At 41.5% G+C, this 13,376-nt stretch overlaps 1 protein-coding gene across 2 annotated transcripts in view; it reads left to right on the top strand.

The window, feature by feature from the left end:
- Positions 1–13,376, top strand: part of PRDM15 (PR/SET domain 15) — a 35,447-nt gene that overhangs the window by 19,734 nt on the left and 2,337 nt on the right. The window contains exons 12-23 of one of the 2 annotated variants that reach the window (XM_053386783.1): positions 327–494; positions 1,330–1,424; positions 2,504–2,635; positions 3,348–3,482; positions 4,680–4,843; positions 6,005–6,084; positions 6,919–7,038; positions 8,804–8,935; positions 9,768–9,851; positions 11,440–11,615; positions 12,033–12,113; positions 12,721–12,930. In XM_053386783.1, coding sequence (XP_053242758.1) covers positions 327–494; positions 1,330–1,424; positions 2,504–2,635; positions 3,348–3,482; positions 4,680–4,843; positions 6,005–6,084; positions 6,919–7,038; positions 8,804–8,935; positions 9,768–9,851; positions 11,440–11,615; positions 12,033–12,113; positions 12,721–12,930 — 1,577 coding nt within the window. Of the gene's footprint in view, positions 1–326; positions 495–1,329; positions 1,425–2,503; positions 2,636–3,347; positions 3,483–4,679; positions 4,844–6,004; positions 6,085–6,918; positions 7,039–8,803; positions 8,936–9,764; positions 9,852–11,439; positions 11,616–12,032; positions 12,114–12,720; positions 12,931–13,376 lie in introns of both variants that reach the window. The other variant, XM_053386782.1, reaches the window with a different exon arrangement.

The following is a 13,376-nucleotide window of genomic DNA, read 5'->3' as shown; positions in this document are numbered from 1 at the left end:
GCAGGAGGTCCCATTAGCTAAAGTGGTGCTTCAGGTTAAGAACAGTTTCAGGTTAAGAACGGACCTCCGGAACGAATTAAGTACTTAACCCGAGGTACCACTGTATCCAAGTGGTGTCGCAACTGGCATGCCAGATACCATCTCCCACACTCGCTTCACTCAGAAAGCTATTGCTGGTGGCATCAACACAAGCCACAGCAGACACTCTCACAGCAATGCCCTACTTTTGGAGTAGTGCAGCTGGATTCCACGGCTTATTCTTAGAAACAACTAAATGGTTTTAAAAACTGCTTTTATGAAATCCGTCCTTCCCCTTTTTCATGCAGACGACAAGACCTTTCAGTGTGAGATGTGCTTCAGGTTTTTTTCCACAAACAGCAACCTCTCAAAACACAAAAAGAAACACGGGGACAAGAAATTTGCTTGCGAGATCTGCAACAAGTTGTTCTACCGGAAGGATGTCATGTTAGATCACCAGAGGAGGCACCTGGAAGGTAAGTACATTTGTGATGGATCTTCTTCCTGGACCTTCAATAATTTTTTCCTTTCGCCTATGGAAATCATTTAAAAATTTGACGGATGGCACACTAAGGCTGGTTCTTTTCTCCATTCGTGGTAATGCATCACTGAAATTGAGGGTGAGAAGGCTTTGAACCATTGTAGCTATTCGTCTGACAGGTATGATCTAAATTGTTCATTATTCAGGATGCGATTTAAGGGCTATTCACGATGATCCCCTTTTTACATGAAAAGCTCTGGTATGTCCTTAAGTTGCTTCTAGATAGCTGAACCACAATAGCTGAACCATTGTGCTTGCAGTGGAAATACGGGGTTATAGTGTTGGACTAAGACCAGGAAACCCGAGTTCAGATTCCCAGTCAACCAAAATACTCACTGCTTGACCTTGGGCCTAACCTGCCTATCAGGATTGTTGTGAGAATAAAACAGCAGAGGTCTTATTTGCTTATTTATTTATACTCTGCCTCTTTCCCTGAATGGACTCAAGGGAGCTCGCAGATTAAAAAAAAAAAGCCAGGAACTGCTAGAAAACATAGAAGAAGGTAGGATTGTTTTCGCCTCTTTGATCTCCTTGAAGGAAAAAAATGGGATACAGATGCAACAAATAAATAAAATAGATGGCATGCATGAGACACAAATCAGCCCAATATCCATGTTTATGTGCAAACCTAAAATTAAGCAGCACTTCTTACGGACAGGATGTCATTTCCATGCATTGCTGTATTGATTATGGTGTGCATTATTCATAGAAGTAGGAAGCATGGTTTATTCTTTGTTTGTTCTTTTTTTGGTGGGAACTGTTATCTTAAGGAGTGAGGCGTGTGAAAAGAGAGGACTTTGAGCACAGCACAGAGAACATGGTTCGCTACAAGAAAGAACCTTCTGGGTGCCCTGTTTGTGGAAAGGTAGGATTTTGCATTGACTTACATTCATGGAACTTTTGTTTCAAACCACAGGCATACTCACATACATTTATTTATTTTGTCGTGCTTTTAACACACAACAATTCAGAACGTGTTCTGGATGAGTTCCCAAAAGCCCATACAACTATGGCAAACTTTTCCAGTCTGTGTAACTGACGTGAGGTTAGCAGAGACGGCAAAGTCCACACAGATTACAGTGGTACCTCGGGTTACGAACAGTCCTGCTTACGAATGCTTCGGATTACAAACTCCACAAGTGTCCCGGGTTGCGAACTTTGCCCCGAGATACAAACGCAATCTGCTTCCGGGGCCACAGGAGGCCTATGTAGGGAATGCGTGCTCGGGTTAAGAACGCTTTGGTTTAAGAACGGACTTCCGGAACAAATTAAGTTCGTAACCTGAGGTACCACTGTAATGTTGCACAAGCAACTTGGTGACCTTCTTTCCTTTTTCTTGGATGCTTTTTGATGGGTGATAGTTGAGAGAGAAGCAAAGCAGGGGAAGCCTCCACATGAGCATGGTCCCAGTGGTCTTCTGACAGCCACGGTCAAAGTATCGTGAGAGATTGTCTCGTTAAGTCCCATAGGTTGAGCTCCCTGCCCCGCTCCCGCCCCCCCCCCAGCATGTGGAATGGTGTGTTCCTATTTAAGAAGCTCCAGCCCACAGTCCCCTTGGGCATGCAGAACTAGATACGCAGTGCTTTGGGTTCTAACCTGTGGCTTGTTCAGCCATCCATTCATTGGTATTATGACCTTATTTGGTCAACTGCTGCCTATTAAGAGCTTTGTTGTTAAGGAAAACAGATTTAATAAAATTTTAAACTTTGAGTATAAGGATTTGAAAATGAAGTTATAGAGCTCAACTGGAAAGCTTTGTGAGTAGTTCTGTATTAGAATTCAAAGTCTAATTGTTGGGCAGTTCTCGAGCTGGTTTAGTCAGGGAATAAGTTCTTGAGTAATGTCACCTAACTTTATTTCAAAGTATGAACCAAGGGTATTTTAGATCTCTCACATGTGACAGGAAAACAGAATTCACCTGCTAACATCTTTCTTCCCCTTCAGATATTTTCATGTAGGAGCAATATGAACAAGCACCTCCTGACCCATGGAGATAAGAAATACACCTGTGAGATTTGTGGCCGCAAATTCTTCAGAGTAGATGTGCTCAGAGATCATATTCATGTTCATTTTAAGGTACAATGTTTGACAACCTTGACAGCGCTCAGTGTGATGTGATTCAGAACTGGAGCTGAGTAGGGTTACGAAGAAGCTACCAAGGAGAACTGGGAAACCATTGAAAACAAGCGATAAAGGCTGAAGGCCAATTTGGAAATCGTGAGACTAACCATGTGGCATTGGTTGCTTCAGCTTTCCTTAAGCCTGAATTATGAGCCATATAATATATTAAGCAGTAATATTCCCACTTGAATATGTTGCTACAAGTATGCAATAACGTTTAGAATTGGAAAGGAGCTCAGTAGCGAACCAGGGAAAGGGGCCATTTTTTTCTATCCTCTGTAAATTCAATACGACCAAGGCATGAAGAATAGTTAGCATCTGTTGAAAGAGGGAGCATCGCATGCAGAAGATTCAGCGAATGTCATACCTTAGCAGATTTAGTTTTTGAAAGGTTTGTTTTTTGACACTTAACAGGCAGCAAGGTGTAAGCAAGAATATTTCACTATTTAGTGATTTTGCACAAATCTCAGTCATCTGAAAACAGGCAATGGAACAACAAGCCATAATTCGGATAGTTCTGGTTGTTATTAATGTAAATTCAGCTGAGAAGCAAGTGAAGCTATTGGTTTTCCTTGTTTTCGGAGGACTTAATAGAGACACGATGGCTGTGTCTGCTTAGTTTTTTTGGACAGACAACATTTTGAATTTGCACTTCCACTCTGTACAGGACATAGCAATCATGGATGACCACCAGAGAGAAGAGTTCATTGGCAAAATCGGAATATCTTCCGAGGAGAACGATGAAAACTCGGATGGAAGTGTGGATTCTGAGCCTCACAAGTATAGCTGCAAAAGGTGCCAGGTAGTTTTACTCCTTTCAAACATTTTGTGGTGGGAATGGGGTGGGAGAGTTGGGTTGCTAAAAGAAATGTCGAAAATAGTGAAAAGATGTTCAGCTACGTTCCCTGACCCAGAAATCTGTGTCTTTTCTGGTGTGTTTGTGTATATGGAGCTCTTGCAATGCAGTCAGTAGCATTCATTTCAGGAGAGCTGAACATACACTTGAACATGTGCTGCCTCTGTTGAAATAAACAAGTTAGATGTTGCAAACTGGAAAGCTCCATTTGGGTATTAACAGCCTTCCTGTAAGAAATCACAGGGGCAGCTGTGTGTGGAGGCCGATTGAGAGACAGCTAATCAATGGCTTTAACCCACAAGTATTGGCAGAAGAGAGAAATTCTTCTCTTATTCACACAGTATCTGTTATTCAAATACATTTAATTTCAGGCAATGTTAGTTAAGCACTTTAAAAAGAAAAAAAGAAAGTAGTTTTCATCACTGTAAGGATATCATGATTTCGCTTTTTTAAAAAAATACTGCTCTATCTTTCTTCATTGCTATGCTAAGAAGTCCTGTCTGTTCACATGTAAAATGTGAGATAGGCCACTGCCCCTTCATGCCTGTCTTGTATAAACAGGAGCTGTCTGGTTGATTGTGGAAGAAAGGTGGCTGAAATTGTTAATATTAGCCTGGTTTCCAGCTCACCTCTTCCACAGAGGTTTGTGTGAAATTTTGCTGAAACAAGCATCCAGTTTCCTTTACATACCCTTTATTGATAATTCTAGAAGTCCATAGCTAACAAATTGGCTGGCTAAATAATATCTTATTCCATTGCCTACTCTGCACCTTTCCTTCAGTGTCTTTGGATCTGCAATCTTTGCCCCTTTATGGCTTCCCTACCTCCCAGGTGCAGACTTTAGCTATCTCCTGCATGACCTATTAATCCCAGCCAAACTAACAATAGTGCCTTCCCTTACAGAAATTGGGCTGAAAACAGCTTTTGCTCCCGTAGAAACCAAAGATCCTGAGCCATCATATAAACCGCACCAAACAGTGGTATAGTCTTCAGTGCCCCATGCAGAAATCAACACAGATACTGTGTCTGATTATTAGCTAGCCTTGTCGTTTATTTCAGTGCTGCATTAGCTTGTGGTTACTATTTCCAAAGGTTGTCCACCTCTCCCCAGTGTGGTGCATTCACTGTTGTTTCATTCTTCAGTTGACGTTTGGCCGAGGAAAAGAGTACCTGAAACACATTATGGAAGTTCACAAGGAGAAAGGCTATGGCTGTAGCATCTGCAACAGACGCTTTGCCTTAAAGGCAACTTACCATGCGCACATGGTCATTCATCGGGAGAACCTGCCAGACCCCAATGTGCAGAAGTAAGGAGATAAGTCTGACAAAACTAAATCAAGGATGCAGTCTTACCAGATGGGCATGGGGGAAAATACATTGACTTCAGTGGAACCTACACATGAATTAGAGGCAGGACCACAAGCAGAGAATGATTTCTTAGCAATGGTTGTGGAGCCTTAGCAAGGAAGATCAGTCAGAGATAGGCCTGAGGGAAATGATGGACTGTGACAGTGGCCTACTTAAAGTGTGTTTACCTTGCAAAAGTAACTGAATAGTTTTGCACATGTGCTCCTGTTTCCCCTTCTCTATCCTGTGGAGAAGGTGCAGTTTTGTAGTGTGAGGTACTCCCAGGTTAATAATGACCACGGCAGCAAAAGAAGATGGGAAATACTTGAATGTAATTAGTGAAAGAATATTACGAGTGTGGAAGCACAATGTTCTGCTTTAGACAAGGTTTGTGTGTGTGGCAAGGGGTGGGAGATAAGAGATAGTGTTTCCAGGGCACATATGTCAACTTGACCATACTTTGGATGTATATATCCTATACAGCAAGAAGCTGCAAAGAAAAAGCCCAGCTCAAGAAACTGCTAAGACAGTGGGCATTGCATGGACTTAGCACTAAAGCAAAGTTTAGCATTAAGATGAGTCACAGAAGGGAATAATGTAAAAGCTTTCAATTATGTTTTGGACTGGATGACGTAGCAAACTGCCCAAACCCAGATCAACTGTTGCTGACTGCCTTTGTAACACTAAACCATAGCATGTTGTCCAAATCAAGCTACTGTAGTTTAAAAAAGAAAAGAAAAGAAGGTGTAATGCTGTTTAAATATTTCTAGATGGATAAGTCAATACAGTATTTTTTATATACTTACAAGAAAAGTTTTTTAAAAACTGTAAAGCCATGCATAACATTAAAAATCCTAAGCACTTGTAACACATTACAAGTGTTCACTTGTAATGCACAGAAATTTTAAAATCGGTATTCCTGAAACCATGAGCTAATGCAGGGACTATTGTCTAGCTAGAGAGACCAATATAGCTTGGTTTTCTACATCCCTCAAAAGTGTAGTGTTACTCTATTAATGAACTGTTTCAAATAATTTTGTTCTTCAAATAAAAGTACATCATAGATTTTCAATTAATTAGAAAAAAGGATGTCTCTAGCTGATTTTTATTTCCTATTTTAGATATATCCATCCATGTGAAATCTGTGGAAGGATTTTTAACAGCATAGGGAATTTAGAACGGCATAAACTTATTCATACAGGTAGACTCATTTTATTACTGTTCTTTTAATAACAAATATTTTCTTGTGCTGTTTTTTTAATTTTGTAATTGAATCCTATTTCTCGGGAACATAGATTGTGATGGGTTAATTTTGTGCTGAGAAAACTCTGCACTAAAAATTGCCCCAAAATAGCTTTTTTCTTTTGAGGGGTGGGGAGTTGGGGGGGGATGATTCATCAGCATACTGAAAGTGTCCATCGTTACATTAGCTGCAGCTCATGAAGTCTATAGAACCAATGCAATTTGCTGAGCATTGTACAGTCCATTGTGCTTTGGGGGCATCTTCTCATATTCCCCTGGCTTCTCTTTATTGACTCTGTGGACTTGCTGTCCACCTGGCAAGGGGGAGTGATGAGCCTGCAAGTGCTTATCATTGAAACACACAGCTCTGCCTTGCAGGTAGACAAGTCAAATGGGATGTTCTTTCTCGTTAGGAGAGGACATATTTCTCATTCAGTTCTGTAGCCTCAAGACTCAGTGCAATTCAGTGCATCTCTAATTTTGTAATTTGCCTCAGTCATTCTGATCATAGCCCCCCCCCATCTGTCTCTCGTCCCCTCTCCTTCTGCTTCCTTGTTGTCTCTTTGATTTGCATCTTCTTTCCACAACTCTTTTTAGAGGTTCCTTTCCAGCTTTTCCATGTATCTTTTCTCTGTTTCTATCTCGTTCCACATCCGTTCATAAAACCCTTTTATTTTGAGAGTGGGAGGGACGACCGCCGAAAGGGTTGACTTCATTTTTACCTGCACACAAAACCTGACGTTCCCCAACCCAGTCCCCTTCAAATAACAATTTGTTTTGTTTTATTTTTAAGGTGTGAAAAATCATGCCTGTGAACAGTGCGGTAAGTCATTTGCAAGGAAGGACATGCTGAAAGAGCACATGAGAGTCCATGATAATATTCGAGAATATCTGTGCGCGGAATGCGGCAAAGGTATGAAATGTCCCTTTTATATCCCTAAGTAAATGGTACGTGGGTGGCGCTGTGGGTAAAACCTCAGCACCTAGGGCTTGCTGATCGCATGGTCAGCGGTTCGAATCCCCGCGGCTCCTGCTCACCTAGCAGTTCGAAAGTACCCCTAAGTGCAAGTAGATAAATAGGTACCGCTTTATAGCGGGAAGGTAAACGGCGTTTTCGTGTGCTGCGCTGGTGCTGGCTCGCCAGAGCAGCTTCGTCACACTGGCCACGTGACCCGGAAGTGTCTCCAGACAGCGCTGGCCCTCGGCCTCTTAAGTGAGATGGGCGCACAACCCTAGAGTCGGACACGACTGGCCCGTACGGGCAGGGGTACCTTTACCTAAATGGTATGTGGTAAAAAAAAAATTGGTTATTTCAGAATATGAATCTATCTTGATAATCAGAGTGATTCCTTACAAATGACTGGAATCATTCTTTTTATGTTTATACTGTACTGATCAGGAATCTGGGGTGCTTAATGTTTGTTTAATTTTTCATGAGAAGTTGCTCTGTCACAAAGCACATCTCATTACTGAGTCTTCCATATGCGTGCCCGGCTGATGTGGTGCTGCAGGATTGTGGGTACTGTACTGGCTTTTTCTTCATTGGTTGTGAACATGCTTCATTAAGGATGTAAACGCTATACTGAGCCAGACTTCAGATAGAGAACATTGCCAGCTGTATGTGGAAATGGCAGAGAACAGAACCTGGGATCTTTTCCACACAAAGCTGACACTCACAAGATGCAGCAGGAAATTTACTCCTTATAGGAGTACTGGGTGTTAGTTCAAATCGCCACCCAGCTGTGAAACGTACTGGGCAAGTCACTATCTCTTAACCTACCCTACCCTACCCTACAGGGTGGCTATGCGGACTGAAGGGAGCTGGGGGACTCTTCCCACTGTCCTGAATTTTGTGGTGGAAGCGTAGGATACAAATGTAGTTATTAATAATAATGACAGAATTGGCTGTGAATAAGAGGCTTAAGTGTCTTTAAGACTTATTGCAGAGGAAGTCCCGTTGATTTTGTTGGATCTTGTTTCTAAGTCTTTCAATTAATCAGTGAATAATTTAAAATACTTGCATCCCACCCCATCCTACATGCAGAATGGTTTTAAATTCCCACTTAAAACAAACAAATACCTGTATCGATGCCATCTTATTTAAAACACCTGTAATTTCCCAGTTTTTGCATGCTTGTGTTTTCTACAGCTGCTTGCTCTGCAAGCCCCTTTCTGCGATAACACATGTTGTCTGGATGGCACGATTCAGCGTGTGAACATTCCTGCCTTGCAGCAGTGGGATTAAACAGGACAGCCTTTTGCCCTCTTGCCAGTCTGTGGTGGTTTTCCACTTCACTTGAATTCCAAGAGCTGCCTTAAACATTGCAAATTACTTCTTAGGCTTTTCAAAGACAGCAGCTGAATGAACAGGATTCTTTAAATAAATAAAGTGGCACGCACGTGCATGCTGAGCCTCACCATTCCCAATAAAGAGCCTTTCAGAGATCTTTCATTGCCCTTTTTCATGGGTCTCTTGAAGCTTTCGGGTGAATTGTTTTCTGAAATAGACCGTGGTTCAGCCAACTGGTACAGAGCAGTCGTTCTCTTCAAGTTTCCTTAGAGGTGGCCATTGGCTTGGAACATTCTCATGCAGAGTCTTTTCCTTTGCATGCCTCTCAAGCAGAGGGTGTTGAAAGGGCTTCCCCACCATGTTTAAACCTTGACTTTATCCCTTACAGGCATGAAAACAAAACATGCCTTGCGGCACCACATGAAGCTTCACAAAGGGATAAAGGAGTATGAATGCATGGAGTGTCATCGAAAGTTTGCACAAAAAGTCAACATGCTGAAGCACTACAAAAGGCACACAGGTGAGCACCACGGAGAGGAGGAACTCCACAGCCCTTGAACAGGGCAAGATAAATTGCCTCAGAGTCAATGGGGCCTACAGACCTGCTGCTCTGTAATACAGTAAAGCGACGTCAGTTACTTCTTACAGCACCCGTCTTATGCATGTGTCCCCAGGAGTAAGTAGCTACAGCTGCATTTGAAGGATGTTGCTTGCTGCTAAAGAAGAGTGTGTCAGGTTGCAGTTTTACTTGCCCTAGACCCTTTATCAAATTTCCAGGTCTCTGTGGAGGGTGTGCAAATGTGTATTACAGGCACACATATAGATGTTGACTGAGGTTAATACCATTAGACCTTTTTAAAAAACAACAACACAAAATATACCCAGGTAATTTTGTCCATAGCTATTTATGGTTAATATAGCTAGGAAGCTAGAGGAAGATGCCTGCATTTTTGAAACATATGAAGAGGGGGGAAACTCATAATGCGACTATGTAGTCTTTTGTCAGTATATTCCATTTTTCTTATTTCTACTTTTATGGGCTCCCTGATTTCAGAATATAGTCGTGCCTTGATTCTTACCGCTGTGCAAATGTTAGGAAGTTTGGGGAACCAGATGGAGCCCTGCATAAATGTCAGAGAGTTAATAAGTCCTGTCCCCGCCCCCAGCACTGCCTAGAATCTTCTCTCCATTTAGCATTTACTACACTGCTTAGCTTAGCAAACACCAGCATGACTTTGGGCCTAAAGGAACAATTAATTGGCCATTCCTTTTGTAGCACACAATTTCACATTTGCCATAAGGAACAGTGGGTGGTTATCATTTTGGTACTTAACCTAGTTTCTAATTAGCAGGAATCAAAGATTTCATGTGTGAGCTCTGTGGGAAGACGTTTAGCGAGAGGAATACAATGGAGACTCATAAGCTCATTCACACAGGTAACGTTTGGCTGGAACTCTATGCCACTGATTCTAAAATTTCCTTTACAAAGATAAATGCTAAGACTCTAGGTCAGCATTTCCCAAACTTGGGTCCCCAGCGGTTTTGGGACTACAGTTTCCATCATCCCTGACCACTGGTCCTGCTAGCTAGGGATGATGGGAGTTGTAGTCCAGAAAAAGCAGAAGACCCAAATTTGGGAAACCCTGCTCTAGATTTTGCACGTACAATGTGCCCCCAGTGGCATGCAGAATACATAGCCCTGAATCTAACTTCTCTTTTATAGAAGGCTGAAAAAAAAAATTAAGGTAGTTTGGTTAGTATATATTTCCCTTGAAGCACTAACAGCTGCCTGACATATCCCTTAGTTTCGTATCCATATTAGTCTGTTGCAGCAAAAACACTGGAGTCACTTAGCACCTTTCACAAATCTATTATCTAATTATTGTGCACTAGAGTTGATTTCATCAGGTGCATTGAGCACTATCCTAACTTGGCAGTTATGAATGCACACGTGCGGCAGATGTTTGGTGCTGAGGTCAGAGGAAAGTGCAGTGCAAAAGAACACATTAAGCTGTCCCATTAAACAAATGTGTGCAAAATCATTCCAATGACCATTCACAAAGCAGTGTAGGTGATGCAATGCAAAACATTCAGGCATTGGTAATCTGACTTACACCTGTAGTAGAATTTTTAAAAACCTGCTATCTTGATTCAGGTCTCACCTTATAAGAACTGAACTTTCTGATACCTCGTAATTCAATGGCTTCACACTGGAGCTTCTCTGTGAAGCTTCCTTTGAACATAATTGTTTCAGCCGATGTTTAGTGCATTTCAGTTCCCTCTGATCTCATTGCTTACTATTGCACCCTGCCCTGCCCCCCCAAAACCCATGTGTACATAGATTTGCTGACTTGGGATAAGCCTTAATACATCTGATGGGGTGGTTTCTAGTCCATGAAAGTTTATGCCATAATAGACCTGTTAGTCTTGAAGGTGCCACAAGACTTCTTTTTATTTCATCCGTATGACAGCAAGTCTAAAAAAACTCTCATGTCAACTATTTGACATAATTCAGACTTTGAGGGAGAGCTGAGCCACGTTCCCTCATCTGCAGTAAACAACATTGGTTCAGTGCTGTCAGGTTTGCTAAGGTTTGTAATATCAGATCCTTTCAGCCCATGATCTCAGAAGGCAAATGCAGCCTGGTTGTTGTCCCCAGGTGCCCAGGTGTCACATTTCCATGGAGTTCACCACTCTGCTTTATTCCAGTCCATCCTAATTAGTATGTACCGTATTTTTCCGTGTATAACACAACCCCTATTTTTGGGGACTCCAAATAAAGAAATGCCCCATATGTACTATCCATGTCTAAGACGACTCTCAATTTTAAACTTGAAAAAAAAATTGGGGGGGGGATTAGACATACACGGAAAAATACGGTGTTTATACAAATCTAAAATACTTCCTCCAGGTTCCATACCATGTAGCTCTTTAAAAAATGGAAAACCTGTAGTTGAAATGTAATATTAAGATGCCCTACCTGAAAATTAATGCTCAACTTCTTGTTTTACTTGCTACTACTAGTGGGAAAGCAATGGACTTGCTCAGTGTGTGATAAAAAGTACGTCACAGAGTACATGCTTCAGAAGCACATTCAGCTAACTCACGATAAGGTAGAAGCGCAGAGTTGTCAGCTCTGTGGGACGAAGGTTTCCACCAGAGCTTCAATGAGTCGTCACATGAGGCGAAAACATCCAGAGGTGAGTTTGATGACAGATTAAGAGTTCGTGATTTTTGCTGACTTCCTGGGGAGTCAGCAAAAATTTATTTATTAATTAAAAAATCTTAATTTTTGTGCAGCTTTGTTGTGACGGCTGCCAACACTTGCTTTTCACATCTTAGGAATGTGAATTCTTAGTACAGCACACGCCACTTATTATATCCACGGTTGAAGGACCCAAAAGGTAGCTAGCCTTGGTTGAGCTGATAGAGTGACTAGCCAGATTTGAATGGGTGTATAAAATGTAATATAAAATATGCATACATATATGATATAAAACATAATATAAAACAAACCAATCTGCCTGTTACATATAAGCGTAACTGTTCCTTATACGCAATTGCAGGGTAATACTACTATAAATATGTTATTCCTTAATATAAATATTGTTTTCCAGGTGCTTTCAGTTAGAATTGATGACTTGGAGCAGCTCTCAGAAACCACAACTGTTGATGCTTCATCTATAGGAATTGTACAGGTAAAATGCAAGTGTAGCCTAATATTAACTCTTTTGTTACCTTCAGCCCTTATTTGGACGTTCAAAGTACCCATGTGCCAACTCTACCCCCCCAGTATCCCCGCATGTGCCAGCTTCAGCCCTGACCTTCCTGCATTTACTGGGAAAGGTCTGAAGGGAGATTCCAAGCACATTCAGCTGAATGCACTCAGAAGCCTTCAGGAAAAGGTTCCCCACCCTTGGACTTAAGCCCACTTTATCAGGTGCATAAAATGTTATACTCAGTTGCCAGATACACGTTAATACAGAAGGGGAAAAGAACAAGGGTGCTGGAAGGCTATGAAATGCAAGAAGTACAGCCTGACATTTCTGTATAAAGCTCAAATCTATACAAAATAAGTACACTGACCATTCACAACATCAGGAATAGCACAAATCTTCCTGCCTTTGTTGCACTAATAAACATGTGTAGCATGAAAGGAAACCATAGTCTCTGTTCAGTCCTCGACAAATCAAATCAAACTTACTGATATTTTTTTTAATTCAGCAGTTTTGAAAAGGAATTTCTCCTGATGTTGAAGTGTTGAATTCAGTGACATTGTGCTTTCATTGAAAACTCCCCTTACAGTCAGACCTAGCCCTGGAACCGGGAGAGTTACCGGAAGGCAAGCATATGAAGGCTCATAAACGTGGTCATAAACGAAAGCATAAGCCTGATGAAGAGGAAGAAACCCAAGTGCCTGAGGATTCTGCCTTCAGTGAATACACAGAAAAAGAAGTGGAATTCACAGGGAATGTGGGAGATGAGACCAATTCAGCTGTGCAAAGCATTCAGCAGGTGAGTGCCTTTTACCAAGGAATCTGGAGAAGGTGATAATTACAACAACAAAAAATGGCTTTATATCCTAGGAATATTAAAAGGTATTTTAATGTATGGATGGATTTTTTCAGTAGGAGAATTTGTAGAAAGCTCACCAGTATAATATGCAGGGGAGAGGAAGGAAGAGGTCCCTGGTGGCTGAAATCCCCTGAAAATTCATTATGCCTCTGTATGCAGAGTCAGTGTCAGTTGCTAAATTCATTTCTATGTGAGCAAATATTAGGTTGCATTCTAGGGACGTCTGCTAAGGCACCATTTAGATCAAACATCTCTCATGGTGCAAACACTGATTACCTCATTGTTGACGTTGTGGGAGAATAGACTTTGCCCCAACCACACTAGACCTTTCAGTGCAACCACTTTCTTTCTTCAGTAGGAATGAATACAAGCAGTAGCCTGGGAAA

The sequence above is a fragment of the Podarcis raffonei genome, chromosome 4 (genome assembly GCF_027172205.1).
Source record: "Podarcis raffonei isolate rPodRaf1 chromosome 4, rPodRaf1.pri, whole genome shotgun sequence".
Lineage (NCBI taxonomy): Eukaryota > Metazoa > Chordata > Lepidosauria > Squamata > Lacertidae > Podarcis > Podarcis raffonei.
Note: the sequence above shows the minus strand (reverse complement) of the source record. Positions and strands in the feature narration are given on the sequence as shown.